The following is a 23,789-nucleotide window of genomic DNA, read 5'->3' on the forward strand; positions in this document are numbered from 1 at the left end:
TTGGGTGCATGGCTGGTGCTCATGTTTCCCTTCTGCCACACTTCCTCCCCTCTCCCAGAAAGAAGTGACACTCCTGTCCTGGGGGTTTTCCATGCCAAGTGCCCTGAGTTTGTGGCACCAGGGGTGATCACATCCAGGGCCAGGGTGTCCCTTCCAGCACACACCTCGGGTGCACGGCTGGTGCTCATGTTTCCCTTCTGCCACACTTCCTCCCCTCTCCCAGAAAGAAGTGCCACTCCTTGCAACCTGCCTAAGCTGCAACTTAACTAAAGCTGGATGTCCCTCCTAACACGGGGGGAATATTGGAGTACTCCTCCCGTAGCATGGAGTGCCAGGTTGTGATGAATAGACTGTTTCTCTGACTAATGTGTACCTAGTCAAATATTAATGAGCCGGCACACAGAAGCATGAAGTAATCTTTGCTTTTTCATTAAGTGATAGATTAAAGAGATGTTGCTTTACTGTAATGCACAGAATTATGTCATTTCAGCTTAGAGTAATTGTTAATCACCTCAAATTGAAATGATCCTTGGTTTTGTTTTAAAGAGCATAGAAGAACAAGAAGTAGAGGAAAAACAGAAGTAGAAATGGAATATGAGACTATAGTGAAAGTGAGTGAAAAATTCCCCTTTTTATCCAGTAATGCTGATGTTGTTTTCATTTTACATGTCAAAACCAAGTCAGGATCATGCACAATTAACTGCCTGGTGGTTTTTCTGAAACCTTTGAGCAACTCCAGCCCTGATTCTTACCTGCTAGCTGCATAACACGAGCTGCCACTGACCATGACATCCCTTCGAGAGCGCGCAGGCGATTCGTGCCTCCTTCGGGTCGTGCCCCACTCCATCATCTCCCTGCCTGTTTTTATTGCTGCTTCTGCCCCCTCGGTGCAGCCACCAGGGGCTGCGTGTAACAGCATGACTGTCCCAGCTTTCCTGCCACAGCCTCGGGGGCATGGGGATTCCCTCTGTTCTCTGCTCACAGTAGCTGCAGTACTGTCACGTCAGAGCACCCGGCACTGTGCAGTTCCTCTCTGGAGGTAAAGGACACGGATTGATTGATGTGGGGGTGGGAATTGAGAGCATTTGGATGTAGAAGTGGGAGGTGGGGAAAGGTGTTGAAGGAGGAATCCTGGGTACCTCTGAAGATTAAGCTTGCCAAGTGGATAAATTAGGGATTTGTCATCTGGGACAGCGGAGTGTGGGATAAAGATGGGATTAAGCAGGGAAGCACAGCAGAAGGAAGAATTGGGGTACAAAGAGAAAGAACTGATGAATGGGGATCAGCAAAACAGGATTAGTGAAGCCTAAAGGGGAAGGCTAAAAGGTAAGAGGGTGTTTTTTTCAGGGAGGAGGAAGAGAACAGAAGACAATTGAGGAAAGGCAGGCAAAGCCTGGAAGAAAGATGAAAGTAGATTAAAGTAAGGGAGTTTTCTTCATTGCTTTATGGAAGGGCTAATGATGACAAGATGGGGGTGGAATGAAGTATTATTTCAGGTGTGTTGTCAGTCAGGAGACATGATTATGTGTAAGCAACCTTCCTGCATCCTCCTGCAAACACAGCCATGCCAGGAGGGCTGGGGCTTTCCCTTCGAGGGGGCAGCAGTCAGCCACAACTTTGTCACTAGATCAGGGACTCCTGCTTGCTTTGGATTTTTATTTACTACTTCACTCCTACTGCTTTCTCCGGGTTGCTTTGATATGCTTTGCTTGTTTGGAGAGAACTGCCATGGTTCTCAGTGAGGGCTGTGTTTGTTCTCAGCCTGTCTGGGGGTATTGTTGGGTTTTTAAGTACTGATCACATCCCTTTCTATGGACATGCCCTGGAAGGAAGAGGGAACCAGCTCTGGGTGTTTGATGTGTGCCCTGCACAGCACAGACTGAGCCCTGTGCTTTGCAGAAAGGCAAGTGCCAAGTTTGCTTTATGAAGTGACTGTAAATTTGGTTTGTCAGGCTTTTCTTTCTGTGAATCACCTGCCCTGCCCACACAGACCCCACCATATCCCTCATGTGTTGATTCACATCACTGCAGTTTATTTACAGGTTTTTACTCTTGCATAAGAAGTGAACATTTTTCTCAAATGCTTGTTAAAGATAACACAATTGTAAGTATTGTTTAGTTCTCTTATTGTGGCAGGGTTGGAGATTAAAACTGTGAGGTGGGGCCCTGATTTCATGAGTGCTGTTTTCCTCTTGGACACAGGCAAGGGAACTAAACGTGTATTTCCTGAGCACAGTGGTTGTGACAAAGAAAGCAGAGCCCATAATGAATATGTTGGCACCTCCACAGTAGTAAAGGAGTGACTTACTGAGGATGGCGAGATTAAACTGGCAATTGCTCACCAGGGGACTGGGATTTCTTTGTTGTTTGTGTTTAAGTGACAGGAGAATATTGATTTCTGTTCCTGAGGGATGTGCTGTCTTCCTTTCCTGAAAAGAGGAGGATGGGAATAGAGATGAGCTGCCTTGAAACAGCTCCCTGAACATTTAAAAAAACCAGAACTTGTTTTCACTCTGTTCTCGTCACACATCACTTATATTTTAAATAATATGGGACCAACCTCATATCACCTGCCTGGGTCAAGTTAGGATATCTTGGGAGGGTTCTGGGAACCCAGGCAAATCCAATGGCTCCTGCACAGTTAAAAGGGAAGCAGATCCCAGAGAAAAGCCTCCTGTAGTGAAAGTAACTCCTCATGACACCACTGCAGTTAGTCCTTCCTTCACCCTGCCTCAGGCTGTGTGAGGGGTCAGGAGCTGTGCCTGGTGGAAGTGCCACTGCCTGTGCATGACAGCTGGGAAGCAAAGTGGATTGGCACCAGGGAGCACTCAGGGAGCTCCAGAGCGGGGCAGGGGATCCCTCACACCAAAGCAAACCTGAGAATGATGTTGAAGGGAAGAAACAGTTTTTTCACCCCTTTGTGTTCTAAGCTCTCACTGTTACATACACAGGACAAGGCATTTGGGATGCTCTGAAGTACCAGCATAGGGAGGGCAGGCAGGGCAGAAGAAGGGAGTAAAATTTTTCCTGCAGGCCAGAAAGGAATATCTCAGCTCCTGCTCTGGTGGAGTAAAGCACTGGCTTTGGGCTGAACAAAACTGATCAATCACCTTAGAGAGTATTTCTGTGCAGGAGAGGCACAGAATCCTTCTAAGCCACGCTAATAGCTATGCAGAAATCTAGAGAAATTACCTAAATGTTTGCTACAGGAAGAACTCCCAGTGCACAGTTTTGTTTGTCAGCAGTAGATAAAATATTGAAAGAAAAAGAAAAGAGTGTAGACTTACAAGCCTGGTAAGCCTGGTCTGAACCTGCAGCTTTTTTTTTTATTCTAAGCTTTTGCACTAGGGGTTTTTTTTGCTGGATAGGAATGGCTTTTAGGAAGTCTAAAAGGTAGAACCTAAAAGCTCCTGCTGCACTTTCCTCATTCTTTAAGCTGTGTTTCCAATGGACACTTAAGTGCATGAGGGAGTTTTTCAGTGAAGCTTCAGCCATATCCAAGTGTTGTGTAGGATCAAGCTGTCCTTTTTCCTAAACCTGGAATTTGCTGAGTCTTTTGGAAGCTGCTGCACACATACAGAACTCTGCACAGTACAACTTCAGCCGCCAGGGTCAGCTCCTGCATGGCCTGTGGGGATGATCCTGCACCCTGACAGCTTCATTTCCACCAGGGAGGTGTTCGTGCCTCAATAAAACATATGGTGTGGAGCTCATAGGGCTCATCATAAGATGATTTCCCAGCCTGCTGGTACTGAAGGTTAGCATTTCTGGAGCCAGCTGACAGTCACTCATGTGTGCTCCTCCTTAGGTAATTCCTGTAGTGAATGCAGAAGTGCCTGCTGGGATCAGGTCTGTTCTGCAGGTGCTGTACAGGTTGGTGAGATCTCAGTGCAGCATTTCTGCCCTCAAAATGCTCCTTTCTGCTGAAAATTTGGCAGGTTCCATTTCCAGAGCAGAGGTCGAGTTTCAAAATCAGTATTCCTGATGGGATTGACTTGCAGCAATGAAATGCTTCCCTGATTTCTGCTGAATATTTGGCAGGTTGAGTTTCCAGAGCAGAGGTTGAGTTTCAGAAATCAGTATTCCTGATGGGATTGACTTGCAGCAATGAAATGCTTCCCTGTTATTTCAGTAATCCATTCACACCACGCAGCTGGATGCTGCTGGGAGTGGGGAGAGCAGCCTGCAGTGCCAAGGAGCCTGGGGACTGCAGGAGCTGCTGGGAGTGGTCCCTCACTGTCAGTCTGTCTGTCAGGGCTGTGCTCTCCATGCCACCAAGGAATCAACCCTGCAGTGATTCTCCCCAGCTCCATGGCAGTGCCCACGCCTCCTCTTGGCCTGGAGTACCCTTCATTCCCATTTGTATTCAGACAGGCACCACTGCAGCTCCCACTTGAAAATACTAATTGGTTGAAAATGAATTCCAATTTTTAAATTATTGCTTAGCTTTTTTACTTTTGAAGTGATCTCTTCTTCTAAGACTGGAGTTAATTTCTTGTAATATCAGCTGCCATGTAGTGGTTGCAGCTCATAAGCAGATTTAATTCAGTGATACAAGCCATGTTTGAGGATTTACATGGGCCAGGGTCCTCTCTGTTGGCTACTGCAGGAATTGATTTCAGTGGAAAAGCAGTAAGCCTGTCACAGGTGACATCCTTCCTGGGAAGAGGTGTCTGTTTCCATCCAGTCACCAGCAGAGAGGACATACTGTCGATATGGATGTTCCCTGCTTAGAAGTTGAAATATTCTGTGCCCTCCTGAAATCCTTTTTGAAAAGTGTTCTGGGCAAGCAAGTAAAGCTGCACCACCAGTCATCTGTCAGAGTGCCCACAGAGGGCTTCCATGCCCAATTCTGTCCTTGCCCAGAGACCCTGAGCAGGTCCCTCTCCACAGTGTGCTGGAGATCACCAAAAAAATACAGATCTTTGATAAATATCACACCAAAGGTCCTCTTTGTACCTGTCTTCCCTGAACAAACTGCATCTGTTGTATGAATATTTCAGTAACATGATTTTTTCCAACAAAACCCGTGTTTATGCCAGTGGAGTCATTATGTTGATGTACTTAAAAATACTCAGATGTCTTCCCTTTTTTTATTGTGTGTCTGTGCATCCACAAGCACACAGACCTGTCACAGGAGGACTGGCTCAGTGCTCACCCTTGCTTCCTCCCTATATCTCATTAATATTAGGAGGAGGATGCTCTGCCTTTCTTATTTAAGAGTACAATTAACCACAGGGTGCAGGAGACAGGGAACTGCAGGTGCAGCAGGAGAGGCTGGCAGGGAGGAGCTGCAGTGGCTGCTCTGGTGTAAAGTTTCTCTCCCAGGCATGGTTCCCTCCATCAGAACATTTCAGCTGCTTTTATTCTAATTCCTGTGGCAGGAAGATGCCATTCCAAGGTCTCTGAGCAGCTCTTGGGCTCCTGTGCACTGCAGGCGTGGAGGATTTGGGAAGGTAACACCTACCAAGGAGTGGCTGCACTTTCCAAACTCCCTTGGTGGTCAGTGCTGCTGTGGCAGTGCCTGCTGTGCCTCTGACAGGTGCCAGCAGGAACCAGCCCAGAGGGAATGGGACAAGTGCCAGAGTAGCTTCAGTCTGTCTGTGAAGCCAAAAATGAGCAGACAAGAGGAGCTGAGCTGTCCTTAGATCTGCTCTGCAAAGACAGGAAGACTTAAAAGCGTGGGTTGGAGGCTTCTTGGAGAGCCTCGAGCCATAACAGCAGGAGAAATCAAAATTGGTGTCTTCTCCTGGTGTATGGACCAGCTATCCCTCTGCAAACAGCCTCCCCTGCCTTGTGAAGGAGTGATTCACCCTCTAAATCCCCCATCCAGGTTTGTCAGCACCCTGTGCAGAATGTCCTGGAGCAGCTCTCCTGCTGTTCTGAGTGTGCTGCCTGTCCTTGGCCTCAGTCCTGGCAGCTCCTGTCCCTTTGCCTGGGAGCAGCCCTGCCAGGCAGTGGGAAAATGGGCTGGGAAAATGGGAAATGGGCTGGGAAAGCAATGGGAAAATGGGAAAAATGCTGGGAAAGCAATGGGAAATGGGCTGGGAAAGCAATGGGAAAATGGGCTGAGAATAGTGCTGGGAAAATGGGCTGGGAAAATGGGAAACGGGCTGGGAAAGCAATGGGAAATGGGCTGGGAAAGCAATGGGAAAATGGGCTGAGAATAGTGCTGGGAAAATGGGCTGGGAAAAGTGCTGGGAAAATGGGGAAAGTGCTGGGAAAATGGGAAATGGTCTGGGAAAGCAGCCGTGCAGCCTCAGCTCGGGCTCTCAGCCTTGCCTTGCACAGCCCCTGTCAGCCCGAGACAGGAGGCAGCTGTCAATGCAGGAGGAGTTCTCCTGTGGATTCTGTGCCCCCGTTCTCTCTCCTGCTCTATCCAAAGGGCTGAGGAAATCTTTTTTGTTAGCCAAGACAGCTTGGTGCTTCAGCTTAATTTTCATCGTGTAATTTTAAATACAGATCGTGCCAACAGTGCTGCAATTAATAGATAGCCTAAAGACTTATTATTTCAAACTAATTGATATGTAAGAAAGTTTAAATAACATAAGTGATAAGAATTTTTTAGGAATAACTTCTGTAGCTAATTCAGAATAATCTTTTTACAGTTATTTAGAGTAGCAGATGACTTTATTATTCACTCATCATCACTACATCTAATGTCTGTCTGTATTTCTCTAATACCAAACAGATTTCCATGAGATGGGGAAGAGATGACATTTTACAGTGGTTGTTCTAAAAGGTGTTTTTGCAATAATAATCTCATTCATTTCTGATACTTGTCTACCATCATTTGAAATAAATACTCCCCAAGTTCCAGGTGAATTTCTGCTGCAGAGATGTGCACTCTGCACGTTTTTAAAATAGGGCTCTAAAGCGAGAAACACGTGGTTTTAAAGGACTCTTTTGCTTCTTCAAATCACTTGATCACTTATGAAAGGCCTTTATTTTTCTAGTGTTCATTAAACTTATCTTCAGCTAGATTGTGATCAGAATTGGCATCAGAGAATACACTGTAAAGCTGTAAGACCTCTCAAGAACTTTTTAATGCTTTTGGAAGATGTCAAGTACCGAAATAATAATAAAACACTGATAGAGCATTAAAAAGATAAGTTCTTGTAATGGAAAGAGGTTTTGTTCTACTGCCAGTGGTTTTTTTTTCTTAAATAAGGTTTTGCATGGTACAAAACCTTTCCAAGAGAGAAGCTACCAATAGTGCTACACATAAATGAAATCAGATTAAAAACAAAGTGGAGCTCTAGGGGGATCATGTTTGGCATTTTGATGGCATGCCTCTCCATGGAAAAAAAAGCAAAGGGCTTAGTGAAGTTCATGAGCTTCATCTCGGTTCAGGCTTGACCCAGTGGTGAACTGAGCTTTGCTGAGCTGCACTGACCTCGGGAGGAGAGGAGGCAGGGCAGGTGCAGCTCAGTGAGGTCGGGGAGAAGCTCCGGGGTGCTGCAGTGGCTCGGGGTGTGGGGGAGCCCAGAGTGACCTTCTCGTGCCACTGAGCTCGGGGGGGACGGGGGCTCCAGGGAAGGAGGTCTGAAGGGGTGGTGTCCCTTGTCCTGCCTCTGCTGGCTTCAAGGAGTTAGTGTGTCCGAAGGAGGTCTGAAGGTGTCCCTTGTCCTGCCTCTGCTGGCTTCAAGGAGTTAGTGTGTCCCTCTCCTGGGTCTGCCCCAGAGCTGCACGGCAATCTCTGAGAGATGTGTTCAGGAGCACTTCAGACCCAGGGAAGGGTTCCCTGGCACAGCCTCACAGGCCCTGGGACACATTTTCTGTCACAGCCCCTCACTGGCCATGTCCCACCTCACCTGAGAGCAGGCTGGGAGGCTGCTGGGGCTGCAGCCTGAGCAGGGGGCAGCTCCTCACCCAGGGTGAGCATCAGTAGGGAGAAACACCCTGAGCAGCACCTTCCCCTTCCGCAGGGAGCTCAGGTGCTGGAGGAGACCCGTGGGGCTGTGCCCAGAGCAAGGTCTGGAGGGGGGACAGCCTTCTGCCCTGCTCTGTGGGAGTTGCTGTCTCTTGTCTGTTGGATTTCAAGCAGCAAGCTGGTCCCTTTTCCCACACTCCTTCATGCTTTGCAGTTTGCTCACACTGAAAAAGGGAGTGATTTTCAGCTGAAAACCTTGAGCCACTGAGATACAACTTGTGCACCTCTCCTTTGTGAGGCAGGTTACAATTTCCCCCAGATCCCTGCTGGGTCAGGAGCAAGCATTTCATGCCCTTTAGTGCCAGCAGTTCCCTCACTTGATCTGTGTGTTTGCACCTGTACTTGTGTGATGGAGATGCAAACTGCAGGTCCAAAGCCCATTAAAGCCAATCACTGTCCTTGGACTGCACTGCACTTTGGGTATGTGCTGTACCAGGCAGGAGTTCAGGCTGCTCTGGGCAGCTTTGTCCCGTCGATCTGGCTTGATGAAATTACCTTATTTGTCAATTTTTGTATTGTGGGATGCTTGCTGAGCATCACTGAAATAAAGTTTTCTGCATGGGTCATTTAAACTTAATGGGGAATTAGAGAGTTGCCTAAGCTTGCAGCAGTCAGTGTTAATATGAACTTTGGAGAAAATGTTTAAATGAAAAACAACTGAACTGAAATATTAATCCCTTGAACTTAATCATGAGGATGGCTCAGTCAGCCTCCTGGTGCATAGCACTGCTTAATCCAGTCACAGCAGTACAGACAGCAAGAGGAGGGGTTTTGCCTTTAAAGCTCACTGTAGTATCAAGGAGTAAAAACCTTCAGGCTATTTTTAATTAGGCTGAACCACTGGGCAGTGTTGCTCTTACATTAAGCTCTAACGTTTTTAATAGTTGCAGTTAAAATTCTACACTAATTTTGCTTCTCAAGTAAAAAAAAACACACCAAAAAAACCAAGTGTGTTGTGTAATACAGCATGAAACGATGAGCAGTGTGGATATATGGATGAACTCATGGTGGAAGTGGAGGGGTGTGAAGATAATCACAGTATATAAACACAGAGCAGCCCTAAACTCAGCAGCCTCAGTGCCCAGGAGCAATGATCCATCTCCATTTGATGGCCATTAGATAATCATGAACAAATACATCAGCACATAAGTTTGAACCCAGCTTTTTGTCATTTTGTCATTGTTAAACCCAGCCGCAAAAGTTCCCTGACACTTGGGAGTACAAAGGCCAAAACACTGAGCCATCTTTCTGGAAGATGGAAGGGGAGGATAGCAGCTCTGTCTCCACTGTTAGACTTCTGCCAGGTTCTGAATGGACTTTTCTCATTAGCTGTTCTGTTCAATGGGTCTGTCACTAACTTGGCTCATTATCTGGGGAGAGTCAATGCAAGGGTCTCTGCTAATAGTAAAGAGGGGGCCAGGTTCATGTTGTTGATGAGTTAGGAAATATTTTGGAGTAGCCTTCGCTGTTACAAGGGATTATAGAACTGCAACTGCTTGAAAAGGTTTTCAAAGAAACTTTGAAGGCTTTGATCTTTATTCAGAGTGTGCTTGCTTTCTAGTCTAGAAACATTCATTTTTAACAAGATATTAGGAGAAGGACTGAGTGCTCAGGGATTTTCCAAGCAGACTTTTCAGTGGGGCTCCATCTTGCAGAGGCTCTCTGGCATGGAGAGCAGGGTAAACCTGAAAGTGCAGCAGAGGCTTTCTCAGTGTGATTATTTCTGAGCTGATGATGGCTGCTTCTAAACCTCCCTGACCACTGTCAGGGGCGTGGAAGCAGCAGGGAGTGTGCACCTCCAGGAAGGTCTGTGTGGAGATGCAGAGCCTCAGAGCGTTTGGAGCTCTGTCCTCAGAGCAGCTGGAGAGCCAGGGCAGAGCAGGGGATGGCAGTGGAAGGAGGTGCCACACTTAATCAGGAACACTGTGGTGCCCTGGACAGAGACAGAGATTATTTATTTCCTTTTCATGGTTGTATTGGAGGAGAAATCTCTGGCTCAGAGGGAATTTTCTGTGGCACAGATGGGGCCTGTTAGAGATGTCCTGCCAACAGGCAACACTCTAATTACCTATTAGCAACATGGACATGAGAGACTGGAAAGTGCTTTGTTAGACTGAATCCAGAGTTCAGTTTAGGTGAGGATCCAAAGCTGTGCTGTGGCTTCCACCACCTTTTTCCCAGACCTGAACTCCAGCAGCTCCTGAGCCCGCACACAGGAGGCCTTAAGCACCTGCAAGTTCCTTTTCTTGTCTCTCCTCTTTCAGACATTGCCAGAATCTCTGTCTGGGGGACATCAGCACTCTGAGGCAAAGCACAGTAAATATTAAGTGCCCTGCAGCTGCCATGGGACATCCTGCTTGCAGCCATGGTGCTGCTGCGTGCTCCTCCCTTCTCTGCTCGCTCTGCCCAGGCTTTGCAATATTTCTGGAATATATTCTTGCTGTTGTAGCCTCAAGATGTCATTTCAAATGAGTTTCCAAGGGACTGTCATGACCCCTCGAGATGAGGATTACAATAGTGCTGCTCTTGGAAGGCCTGTGCTGTGTGCAGGCTGCCTTGGAGGCATCGTGGAAGTGGGAAAACCTCATTTATTAGACAGTAATGGCTGCAGTGATCTTTTGTTCTTGTTTGTTTTGCAGTGTCCAAAATATGGACAGCACTTTAAAAAAGGACCAGCTAAGACACTCTCTTTGAGCTCTGTCACTCAAGCTATTTACCCTGGATCCACCCCAATAAACTAAGGGCAGTGTCTGCTGAGAGATGAGACTTCAGGGGAGCTTCTCTGGATTTACTGCATTGAAACTGAGCAGATTCTCCTCTGCTTACAGTGAAGACAGCTTACTCTAGTGATGATGAAAAAGAACAGAATCTCAGAATCTACCCTTAAAATGCCCATAGAAAGGGGATTTTTTCCTGTTCATTCTAGCTCAAATTATTTTTATTCATGTGCATTATGAGGTGCATAGGTCATGCTTTTATGGTGTTGTCTAAGAGCCACTTGACAGCTTAAGAAAGCATTTTATCCACAAAAGCAAACTGTTACATGAAACAATCATCAGAAAGAGGAGTAATTCCAAGTATGCAGCTTACGAGGCACAGAGCAGGGCTGTGCATGAGAATAAATTGCCAGACTTTTGAAGAAACAGGAAATGAGTTCTGTGAAGAAAATCCTCCCACAGAATTCACTACCAGCTATCTCTTTAAATAACTTAGTGAAAGAAAATGCAAGAGATCTAAAATTGCTGCTAATAATACAATTGTCAGTAGGAAAAGGTCACCAGCTTAGGCTTTTGCTGTAAGGGCCTTCTCTAACCCAGCAGGTCTCAGCAGAGATATTGTACAGCTGGGTGGATGTTTGATATGTGTATAGCCTGGGCAGCACTGATGGGCAATCTCACCACCCAGACATTTATTTTCAATCAGTTATTGGAGCAAACGTTGGTTTACCACCCAGAAGGGGGAGATGAGCTGCCTTGTAAGCATTCAGATCCAGGAGGCCAGCTCTGGTTCAGTGGAGGTTGCAGGTGATGAAGGCACAGGCACAGACTGATGGAGCCCAGGGCTACAGCCCAGTGCCTGACACAGCAGGCAGGACAGGGACTCCTCTCTGTGAGGACTTGGACCCTCAGCCTGGGGAGGCAGAGCAGACCCTTGCTTCAGCAGGAGGGAGGGAGGGGCAGTGTCTGCAGGGCAGATGACACAGTGTCACCCAGTGCCGCCTTCTGGTGTCACTGCTGGGGATTTTGGCCAGGAGGTGGCCGGGCTGTGCAGCCTGATGGCCTGGGCAGGCAGAGGGCCAGAGGGGAGCACTCACAGCTGGGGCTGGGCCAGCAGCCCCGGGCTCAGGGGAGCAGCAGGGAGGCTGTGGGGTGGCGAGGTCACCTGATGGCCTTGGCACCTTTGTGAAGGACATGGAGCATCAGCCTCAGGCAGGGAGGCAGAGAAGGAGTCTGGCAATTGGTGTGCCTCCCATGGTGTGCCCCATGGTCTGGAAATGACCATTGTTTGAAATGCAGAGATGTCCTTGCCTGAGGACAGGACTCACCAATGGGAGCTCTGCAGTCAGCATGAAGACAGCTGCTGTTGTTGACCTGGTGCCACCTCAGATGCCAAGTGCCCTTAGGCTCCCCTTGCTGATTCCACACTCCCACACCTTCTGAGAGAAAACCTTGTCTACCTGGATAGTTTCATCTCAGGGCTAGCAGTGTTGTCCTTAGACTGTATGAAGGCCAATGTTAACATGATTGGCACGTCCCTTTATGCACATCCTTGGTGTCCCTGGAGGACAAGGAGCCTTTAGGTGCTCTCTGGGCATGCAGAGTTAACTCTTCCCCAGGCCTGGGCCAGCAGCCTCCCGAGAACCTGCTGCTGCCAGCTGCTGCCCCTGGGCCATCCTGACGGGGCAGAGAGGTCCCCAGCAGGGCTGCAGAGGGACTGTGGCCTTGAGGCACGGGGACATCTGAGCACTGGTTACTCCTTTGCCTTCCCAGCAGAAATCTGCTTAGTGGAGGGAATAACATGGTCCTTAATAAGGAACTCCTACTGTTTCCAATTAAACAAAAATTGCTGCCTATAAATCACTTGATCCCTGAGCTCTGTTCCTCAATTTCACTCTCCCTGTTACTGAGCCTCCATCTGCTTTTAACAGTTCTTGCTACTCATATGTCTTTGAATGCTGTATCCTTCCAGAATGGCTTTCTAATTAAGTAAGCTCTGAAAATGAAAAGCAGAGGAACAGCAGCCTCCATACCCTTAATCTGGGAGTCCTCTATGAGCTATTTTGGAAGCTAAATTGAGGTCGCTGACATTATGCATATTTGTTGTCTGATGCAGGCTTAAAAGCCCCAAATCCTCGATTTAAAAGTATCTTAAGGCACATGGGTCAAATATTTGCAGGAAGAAAAATAAGTATTTGTAGCTCTAGCAGATTTAGAGAAGGAGGGGAGGAGTGAGAAAGGGGCCCCAATCCCAGCCCAGTGCTGCTGTTGCAATATGGCAACACTGACCACTGAAAATATCAGTGTTGCTGGTGTTAACAAAATAAACATTTCCCATGGCACGTGACAAGGAAAACAGGAGCTTTGCTAAACAGAAATCCCCTGGAGAGGCTGCAGCCCCCCTTTGATTGCAAATGGTGCAGTGGCCAGTTACAGCCTGTTGTCAAAATACATTCTGCTGAAATTGCACAGAAGAAACGAATGCACTTGAGCTTCTCATCAGCAAAACAACAAGAACAGGCAGTGCCTGCGTGGAATTAAATAATATCCTGCATGTGGGCAGTGCCACGCTAATTATGGATACAAATGAGTATCGCGTTTCAACTGGTGAGTAAATGCAACAATCAAATATAAAAGAGTAAGTTTTTTATATATTTTGCTGCACTCTGCCTCAAGGAGAAATAACACAACTTTAAAATGTCTCACATTTGAAATCTTAACTCAAAAATGGTGAAAAAACCTTAAGAATAGAGTTTACTGTTGGAAATGTCTGAGATTGTTGGAGATACTGAACTATTCAGTCCTCAGAGTCTATTTTTACCTAAATTGTTGAGCCAGGAGATTTGAATAATTTTCCGTTCATAATTCACTGCATCATTTAGGGAAAGAAAGTCAGCAGGAAAACAAAATAAGATAAATTTAAAAGGAGATAGAACAGAAACACCAAACTCAAAAGGCTGCCCTTAGAGAAAAATTCCCAGTGGAATGGAAAAACCTGAGACTTTAAAAAGTGACTTATTTGGAGTCATATCAAATCTTTGCAGTGGAAGAACTTCATCAAACCAAATATGGCCATCATTAATGTTTTTGTTTCAACAAAACCGTGTTTTGGTGGGTTTTTTCACCAAAATGTATAATTGGTTGTATTTCATACATCACTTTCTCAAAACGTTTTTGGCAGAAGATTAATTCTGGAGGTGCTTTGTCAGTAGTGCCCCTTGGGTTATTCTGGAGTGCAGATACATTTTAGGGGCGTGGGTGAGCTGGAAGGAATGGCAGGGCGGGTGGGTTGGCTTCGCATCAGCTGAGGTGTGGCAGCAGCAGCAGGATGCTGCAGGTCACAGGCCAGGCTGCTGTCCTGGGCTGTGGGGACAGGGGGGAAACGCTCTGGGAAACCCTGGGGGACAGGGAGAGGGGGAAAGGCTTTGGGAAACCCTGGGGGACCAGAGGGGGAAAGGCTTTGGGAACACCTTGGGGATGAGGAGAGGGGGAAAGGCTTTGGGAAGCCCTTGCAGTAGGGAACTCCCAGGGTGCAGGGGAAGGGGCAGCAACAGGGAATTCCAAAAGGCCACTCACTCCCAGGGTGCAGGGGAAGGGGCAGCAATGCTCCCACCCAGCACTTGAGAGGGGCTGCAGGAAGGGACACGGGCTGGACGTGTTTCCCCCAGTTCCCCTTTCCCTTGGGCTGCTGCAGTGCAGCAGGAGGGGAGGTGGAAGCGGGGCTGTGGGGCCAGCCGTGCCCACCTGTGCTCACTGTGCCCACCTCAGGTCACTGTGCCTGTCCCCTGACTGCTCTCTCCTGGCTCCTGGTGCAAACAGGGCTTCATTAGATCACTTGGAAGCTGCAGGAGTCACAGGGGCTTGGCCAGGAGCGTCTAAACCCACAGCCTGTGCCTCTGTGATCCTTTATTGATCACAGTCACTGCTTCCAGTGCTGTTCATGCTGCTCATGTGGGAGTTCTAATAATAACAGCTAGGTGCAAACATGAATGTAAATAGTTTCAGTAATCTGTTTCCTTTCCTGAGCGTGTTTCCCTTGCCTTAAGCTGAACAGCCATAGTCATGGTCCCCTCCCACATTTCAAGGAAGGGCTGCAAGGCCTTTCCCTGACTGATGGCCTCTTTGGAAAGCGACTGCAGCCAAGGATGCTGAAGAGCCCTGTGAGCTGGGAGGGGACGTGAGCCCATGAGCTGGCAGCTGGCTGGCCACCAGGACACTGCTCCCCTGCACAGCCCTGCTCCTGTCCATCCCTCAGCTCAGAGCTGTGCTGGTTGGATTCCAGGTGCAGATGGTGCTCTTTGTCCAGGGCAGGTTTTGTGTAAAGCTGAGGTGAGCATCAGCTGGCATTTTTTAACCTGCACTGTTGGGTAAAAAAATTAAAGGTAGGAGATGGAAGCACACATTCAAGAGCTTCTGGCCACAGCCATCAAAAGGGACTAACAGATTCATTTCCTGTCCCCAGGGACCCCATTGCCAACACCTAATGATGGCTATGAATTTTAAAGTTTTAGCTCACTGCCTGTCAGTGAAGTACATGGGAGTGAGATCTGCCTGAACAAGAACTAGTGTCCAACTGTGGGACACTAAAGCTACATGGGGGTGACATTGGTGTTGTTTTTGTTGTGGGTTAAGGAGAGGACAGAGGATCTGTAGGAGGGCAGGCAGTGAGATAACAGAAGGAAGAAGGTTGTTCCACGTTAATGAGGACAGTGGTCCAGATAATGATCTGCCCGTCCCCCCCTTGTCTGACTCCAAGTGTAGGTCACCTTGTTTAGCAGCTGGAGAGCAGAGAAATTGGGGTAGGTGGACTTGGGATGGGAACACCCAAGGGAGCAGCAAAGTGAGTGGGAAGGCCCCCCTGGGTGCAGTCTGGTGAGGGGCTGGTTGAGCACAGGGGTTTTTGCTCACACACTACCGTGGCACCTTGTCTTGCCATCAGCAGCCAAATGAGGGGTGTGTGGCTGCTGCTGCTGCTGGGGGGGCAGCTGTCCCTTCCTGGCCGTGAGCTGCAAGGTCCCTGTGAGCTACAGAACAAGCAGGAGGACACTGAGGCTTTTAAGAGAAACTTGCAGGCAGCTTGTTTTAAGCAGGCAGCTTGTTTCTTTAACCTTGTGTGGTAGCTCAGGGGCCAGAGAATGGATGGGATCTGAGGGACTTGCTGGACACTGAGCAAGGGGAAAACTGACAGAGCCTTTGGAAACAAAAAGAAAACTAATATTTACTGATGCAGTTTTAATCAACCCTCCTTGTCTGCTGTCTGCTCCTTCTCAGCTAGCTTGAACCTTCTCATGATTAGATATCTACATAGACTGTCTCTGGAGGCAGAGGGGTGGCTCCAGATTCATGTCATTTCTATTAAGCACTCGGCTTAGGGGGAACTAGCCACTGGAGGCGCTTTAGGAGAATATTAGATGCAATTGTTATCTAACAACATGCTTGTGGCTGCACTGGGTTCACATAACGTTCAGTTTCTGAGGGATTTCAAACACTTCTTTTGCTTTTAAACCTAATTAAGCAGATCGAGGTTCTGAAGGAAGTTGAGAGCCAGGAGACTTTTCCCTGAGTTACGATACTACACACCTTCTTCTGTACCTGAGGTGCCCAAAACTCACAAGTGCCTTTACAGCAATGAGGTGGGGGAGTGCAGCAGCCCACCTCTGGCCTGGGCACTCGTGTGCTGTTAGCAGGGCAGGTATTCAGCCATGAACTGTAACCCCAAGCACCCTGAAGGGTTCAGGCTTGGTTTTGCAGTGTGCCCAAGTGCTGCCATGCTGTGCCACTGGGATCTGCAGGGCTGAGGAGCTCCCTGGGCAGCACGAGTGCAGCCCTGGGGCTCTGCTGAGCTGGGCACAGAGGAGCAACATGCCAGTTTTCTCCACCAGCCACCCTATGGCACTGTTCCTCTGAGGATGCCTGTACTTGGGGGAGTGTTTGCAAAATGGAGACAAAAGGAGGATCCCTTCAGAAAATTTGTATGTAGACATAAAGCCAGAAAATGAAGGGTGCAGGAAAAGAAGAAGCGTGTTAGGATAATGATTAACTACCACAGTGACAACTATATATTTCTAGCTGATAGAAATACGTATTTTAGACCCAGGATGTCTTTTAATGGAATCATTTGTGCCTCAGACTTGGTTTTATCTGAGGTGGAAAACGGAGGCCAGGAGATCAGGAAAATCGCCAGAAAGAAGGCAGGAAAAGAGCTTTAGCAGGGAAACCAAAAGGAAAAAGAACAGATCTTAGATCTTGAGGAAGAAAAGCTGCAGAATTTGTCTAATTAAGGAATGTAGAACTAGACCGGGTGAGCTAAGGACATTGATTTGCACATCAGGAGAAAGGAGAAGAGGCCTCACAAAAATAAAGTCAGAGATGCAGGATGAAAACCAGGACAGAAGCATGGGGAATGGGATTGGAAGGGCTCAGAGGGAGGGGTGGTTGGTGGAGTCACATGGGGTGTGTGGACAGGTCAAGAATGGTAAGACTAGGATAGGACCTAATGTTCGGGTGAAAATTTGCATTGCCTGTTGAGAGCTGTGGGGTGAAGGAGACCTGAAACTGCACAGGACAGACTCAGGCCTAGAGCTGAAGGATCAGAATTCCTAGCACCTTTATCCTGGAAATCCTGGGAAAATACCTAGCTGAAAACACAATTGCCTAAGAAACTATTGCAAAACTGCTGCAGCTACAGTTAGCAGAACCTGACTCCCTCTTTTGAAGAAGGTGGGTGGATGGATGGATGGATGGATGGATGGATGGATGGATGGACAGATGGATGGAATGGGTCTGGCTTTGGAACTCACCCCTTTTGCTTCCTGCTGTGCTCATATTGGTCATGATGAAAAAATTGGCTTTGTCTTCAGTTGAAACTTTGATACACATTAATGTTTTTCAAATAATGGATCGTGCAGATCCTAATATGGGCACTAAAAACAAAGGCTGTTCTAATAAATACTGGGAAAGGACCCACTGCTTCCTGAAGACTGATAGCCAGATTTCTTTCTGCATGCCTTTTGCATCCTGTTGATGGTATGACACTTTTTCCCCAGTAATGTCCAAGACACATTCTGCATTAATCCGATAATGTAACTTTCCATGATCTAGCCCTAAGAAATGTAATTTAACTTGTTTTCCCTCCCTCTCTGACTCCCTTTGACAACTGACTTTTTCCTAATGGTTTCTCCAACCCAAGAAATCTGGCACAAGTTGTTTCATTGTTCTCAGAGCAACGTTTGTGGTGTGTTTGATGTGTGATTAACTACCTGAAGCTCAATGAAGGCCTTGCCCTTTCAAAGGCTTATCCGTGATCCATACTACACCTGAATGGGGTCTTGTCAAAGCCGGTGGCAGTATGGACACCACTACAGTTAAATCCACATGAACTTGAAGGATTTGGGTACCCGAGGGTGGTACCCAAAACCAGCCTTATGACTGCACGTTCCTCCAGCTTTGCAATGACTGCATGGAAATCGATAGGCACTTTGGATGCGTGGTGCTAATACGGGAAAGAAGGGAGTACGGTCTTGAGTTGTGCAAAATGCCTTGTTAATTCCCCTCCTGCCTGGCGTGGTACTTTCCCCATCCTGTAGCACTGGTCACATCAGATGCACCTGAAGACAGCTTGTCTCTTTTGTTGTAGTTGCAGGTGGAACTTGATCAGGAGTATCAAGACAAATTCAAAAGACTGCCTTTGGAAATTCTGGAGTTCGTACAGGAAGCCATGAAAGGGAAAATCAGTGAGGATGGAGACCACAGTTCTGCCCCCTCTTCCCTGGCATCTGACGGTGGAAAATCAAATCATAAACCTCCACAAAGTGAGGAGGAATTGGAAGAAGATAACCAAGAAAAAGTGTTTGATACTACTTTTTAACTGCCCAAGAAACAATCAGTGCACCGGGGCGCACCGTTCCCAAGCGCCCGTCTCCGCTCTCCCGGGGTGAGCGCTTCGGGAGGCACGAGGAATCTGCACTCAAGGGCACATTTCCCCAAAGGAACATTTTATAAAGAGTATTCTGCAAAGGTCTTCATTCTCATTCTTCATCTGATTATTGTTCTAAAGCTTAGTGCAGTTGTAATGGGAAAATTAATATGTTAACTTCCCTCTTCTCTTTATTTTTCTTTTCTTTTTTTTTTTTTGGCCAGTTTACAATGGGTAATTTTCTGGCCATGTTCACTGTTAAGAATGTTTAATGAAGACCAATGTATTGTACAGAGAAAAGTGTGTGCAGATTTCCTTTTGGAGTGCCAGAGCAAAGTGCTCCAAACTAATAGAGATCCTGGAGAATATTACAACAGTACTTAATCATATTTGTTTCCTTCCTTATAACTGCACCTTGACAGCTGTACCATCCTTTTACATTTGCACTGAAACCTTGGATCCTTTTTAGCTCTGCAAGCACTGGTGGCTTGCTGTCTTGATATTATGTTTATCCCATGGAGAGACATATATTTGCTGCTGAAAATTCTTGGAACTGTGGGGACGAGAGGAAAACGGAGAGGAGAACCCGCGTGGAGATTGTCGGTGTCCGTGTCCGTCTGTGTTTGTTACACCTGTGAGTGCATATATGTTTGTATATACAGACAGATATATATAGCTATATGTGCACACACATCTGTCTATATGCACACACAGCATGTTGCTATTTGAAGCTGATGTGGTCTCTTGGCCAAATGAAATGTTTCAGGGATCCGTGAGTAGGGAGAATCTTTCCGAGAGCTAACATCTGGGTTATACTGCTATACAATAATCATGGAATCATTGAATTCTTTTTGTGGTGTTAGTGGTGTAAATCAAAGTAGTTTTAGAATATAAATTTGATATATATTTTGCAGACTCGAAAGTATTGATTTTAAGTATCATATTTTAAGCTTACTGAATTTGATAGGATTATAAAATGTTTAGGACTACAGTATTTGAAATCTAACAGAATCTTCCATTATTTTTAAGACTGAGGTTCAGTTTTACTAAGGTCTAAAATTTAAAAGCAAAGTATGAAAACCTGACCACTGTTATTTAAAAATGTATATTAATCTGTTTAACTGACTTGCTAAAATAAGAACAATCAAAGTTAGCGTACTGTATGATATGCATGAGAGAAGTAACAGCACATTCTGGGAAATTTCTATCAGATGACAGAGACACATTGTGAAAGTCAGGATATTTGAAAAGGTAAAGAAACGCTGTTCTCTGGATTCCCACCCTGGCAGAAGTCACCAAACACCTCAGACAAGGTGGGATTGGCACCCGGGCCAGCCTCCCCCTTGGGGCAAGGCAGAAACCAGCCCCGAAGCCCCAGGCTGGCCTCGAGGCACTTGACCCTGCAGAGCTGGGTTCCCTGCACCAGGAGCTGGGCTGGAATCGCATTCACATCCACCTTTGCAAGGTCAGGGCCGCACCTGGGCTTGAAGAGCAGTCAGAGAAAGCAATCGGTTCATAGGGAGGCATTTAACACTTCGTAACAGTTGAGTTACCTTACTTCCATTCCCTCAGGATTTTAGTACTTAAAGTAACTTATTTTATTTAAATTTAAGCAATAAAATACAAATCAAGCTTAAGTTTTCAGTTAAATAATGGTGTATATATATATAAGTTCAAATCTTGGAAAACAAACAGTATTTTGATGTTTCCTTTTTAAACTTAGAACAGAAAGAAAGAAAAATTGCACATTGTTTGGAGATCATATTTTGAATTAAACTGTTCTGGTTTATGATGATGAAATCAGTGCACATGAAATTCAAAAATCTGACTTTCATCTTAACGCTAGGAAAGGTGACTCCTCTGCTAATCCTAGTTTTGCACTTTGAAATCAATCTTAATCACTCATTGAAAATGTAGAGTCGAGATTTAATGCTGCATTTTATAAAGTTAAAATGACGTGTTGTCTAAATTATTACAAGAATAAACTGATAGCAGTGTTCATACTACAACTGAAACTGTTGCATCATAGAACCGTTGTACAGCGCAGGCTTTTTGGGAAAATCCTGGCTCCTCTGAACCTTGGACTTCAGGGGAGCCAGGACTTCGCCACAGTCCTCAGAGAAACTCGGGCAAATGCCAGTTAACCTTTTATTTATATTTAATAAGAAATAAATAGACTGGTTGGGTTAAATATACTATCAGCTGTAGTCATTTTACAGTACGTTTGTATTTGACCATTTCCTGTACTCACATTTTTTTATATCTGTACAGTGCCACTTTCTGCAGGTGTAAGGTAGTGTGTAATCCTGTACATCTTGCATCGTTCAAACTATTTCAGTGAAACCGATATCATTTAATATTGATATTACTTGAACTAGAGTAAGATAATGAAAAAAGGGTCTTTATGATGTGCAAGTCTTGTGCCTTTTATGTATTTGCCTTGTTCTGTGTTGAATGTGTGGAAATGCTGTATTGTGGACTTTCTGCTGTATAGAATAGAGCTGTCTATATTAAACTAGGTCGTGCACTTCAGATATCTTTACACTACTGAAAATAGCTTGGTTTTGGCAGTATAAACAGAATTTTAAAAATTCTAATGAAGGCCAGACATTTTAGACTTAACATGTTCATAATTATGTTAATTAATGCTCATGTATTAGCTAAACATTCACTGACAGATAACTAAAGGGACATCATTGCTTGCCTTTCTTTGAAATCAGTGTTGCTCTTGTACATTGTATTAATAGTGTCTGTGATTGATTAGTCCTTGATGATTTGCTTTCAGAGTAGGATGAAATATTCCAGTTAACATGTACATATTTTTTCGGTTCCTCAATCTATGATTGTTTCAGAGGCATAATTCACATTTTTGTAAAAATTCTATGCAATTTTGTGGCATGATGTTTCTTCCACTTGTAATTTTATGTGCTTACATTACAGATCCAAAGGACAAATAAAAATTTCTTAACACAAGCCCAGATTTCTCCGTCCGTTGACTCAAGAGCCTCAGTTGACTCAGGAGACCTTACCCTGAGCCCTTTGCTGGCAGGAGGGCAGTGCCAGGACAAGGCAGGGAAATTTCCCTGCAGGCTTTTGTGTTCACACCAAGAAGAAGGAATTGCACATGCCTGTGCTCCCAGCACAATGAGCACTTGCTGCTGCTCTGAAACAATGGCAAACAAAAAGCAGTGTGCAGGAGCCAATGGACTGGTAAGAACATGTGTTGGTTTACAGGAGGGCTTTGGCAGGAGAGCTGGGACGTGATTTCCAGCCCTAGCAATGAACTGTCTCAACAAATTACAGCACCTGTACTTCTGTTCCATGCCCCAGCTGTTTCACTCATCACCTATTCAATTATATTTGTGCTCTGAAATATACCTTGCAGGGCCTTCCACTGAGAGCATGGAAAACCAAATCTGTTCCTTTGGCTTTTGACTTCCCTTCCCCTATTTAATTTACAGTGTACAGAATTCTCTCTGGGAGAAGAGATAAGCAGGCGTAGAATGCAGTGTACTGAGGGATATACCTGTTAAAATAAAGAGTCTCTGAGGCAGCTGGATCACATGGGGTCTGACACACGGGGTGGACTGAGCACGGGATGAGGCTGGGCAGGGAAGGGAGGAGCAGAGCTGCAAGCAGAGCTGTGGGTCTGACAGACAGGAATGAGACTGGGATGGAAATGGGGAAGGGGGGGAATCAAAATAAAAAAATTGATATGTTTCCTTCCCCAAAGAGGAGCAGTGGGGTGTGAAATCACGAGCCAGCCCCACCATGAGGTGACACAGAGAGAGGGGGCAAATGGAATCACAGGGCAGGAGGGCAGCCTGGCTCCAAGAAATTCAGGACAAGGTGGAGATGGTGATGGTGAGCGCAGAGGGAAAAGCCAGGAGGCCTGGGAAGGGTTGGGAACACCCCTTGGCTCCTGCAGGATTCTCACAGCCAGCTGAGCGGGTGACCTTGGTGTTTGTGCCACAGGAGACTGACCTGGCTGCTGGGGAGAGAGGAGCAGGCTGGGATGAGTGGAAAAGCTGTTTGGAGGCCAAGCACGGGGAGGCTGGTGCTGCAGAGGCCAGGCAGTGGGACCTGAGCTGCTTTCAGAAGCCCAGGGGGTTGTTGAGCCTCAGGTGGGGTCTGCAGATGCTCCTGGTGATGGCCAGAAGAACACCAGTCCCAGCACAGCAGCTTCCTGAGCCTTACAGGGTTTCCTTCAGTGTGGGGCAGCTCCCAGGATCCAGCTGAGAGGTTGGGATGAGCACTGGGGCACACTGCTGAGGGGCAGAAAGAGTTTGGAGTGGGTGAGCAGGCTGGAGGGCTGGACAACCAGCCCCCTGACACCTGGGCATGCTCTTGAGCCCAGGGAAGCAATTCTGAGGTAAGCAGCTGTGCTTTTGAAAGGCATGAGTGGGTTTCATCCCCCAAGGACCATGTCATACCCTTGGGTGCTGGGAGGGCTCTGTGTGCAGGAGCTGCACAGCAAGTCTGCCAGCCTGAGCTCGCACAGAGCAGGACTCTTGCCCACCATCAGACCTGGCCCCTCCCTGCCCTTACTCTTTTTTCCAGGGCTCAGCAGCAGGAGAAGGAAGAGCTGATCAGCAAAAGGGCCAGAGCAGGAAATCAGAGCCACATTCAAAAAGCTGCAGGTGATGTCACTGGTGAAGTTAAGGAAGCCAACTGCAACAAGGAATTCTGGGCCTGAAAATGGTCCTCTAGAGAGAAGGTGTCTGCTGGACAGACAGCTGGAAGGGCCTGGGGCTTGTGCTGCATTCCCAAGTGTAGTTCCATTGTGCTTTTTCTCACTGGGAGGGTTTAGAGGCTCAGTTTACAGGTTCCTCAGGATCATGGGGGTAGCACAATCAAAAGGAGGATCTGAGGGAAAAAGCACCAAAAAAATGAGAAATCCAAGTGTTCAGCCTGCAGACAGTAAGGAAGAAAACACTGGAGGTAATCTCGTAACTACTGTATAATTAATATGATTTCATAGAGCTGGGGTTTTTGGAATTGTGGGCTGCAAAACACAGTGGGAAGAGGTCCTAATCCTTAGGGCTGCATTCCCCTCCAGGTAGAAGGGCTTTAAGCAGCACTGGGGAAGCCAAGCTCTAATTCAGAACAAACTGGAGCCAACCTGATGAGTGTGAAGAGAAGAAATGTAAAGCCTGCTGCTGTATCAATGGAAGAGGCCTGGCTGGTGAGCAGGAGAGCTTGGCTGCTTCCACTGCTGAGAACT

At 46.7% G+C, this 23,789-nt stretch overlaps 1 protein-coding gene across 3 annotated transcripts in view; it reads left to right on the forward strand.

Annotated features, from left to right (window-relative positions):
* Nucleotides 1-21,538, forward strand: part of PLCB1 (phospholipase C beta 1) — a 334,392-nt gene extending 312,854 nt beyond the window's left edge. The window contains exons 32-33 of one of the 3 annotated variants that reach the window (XM_039716851.1): nt 547-611; nt 18,293-18,430. In XM_039716851.1, coding sequence (XP_039572785.1) covers nt 547-585 — 39 coding nt within the window. In that variant the 3' untranslated portion in view covers nt 586-611; nt 18,293-18,430. Of the gene's footprint in view, nt 1-546; nt 612-18,286 lie in introns of all 3 variants that reach the window. The other 2 variants (XM_039716850.1, XM_039716849.1) reach the window with 2 other exon arrangements.
* The last annotated feature ends 2,251 nt before the right edge of the window (nt 21,539-23,789 follow it).

This window comes from Passer montanus, unplaced genomic scaffold, assembly GCF_014805655.1.
Source record: "Passer montanus isolate IOZ18808 unplaced genomic scaffold, ASM1480565v1 scaffold37, whole genome shotgun sequence".
Classification (NCBI taxonomy): domain Eukaryota; kingdom Metazoa; phylum Chordata; class Aves; order Passeriformes; family Passeridae; genus Passer; species Passer montanus.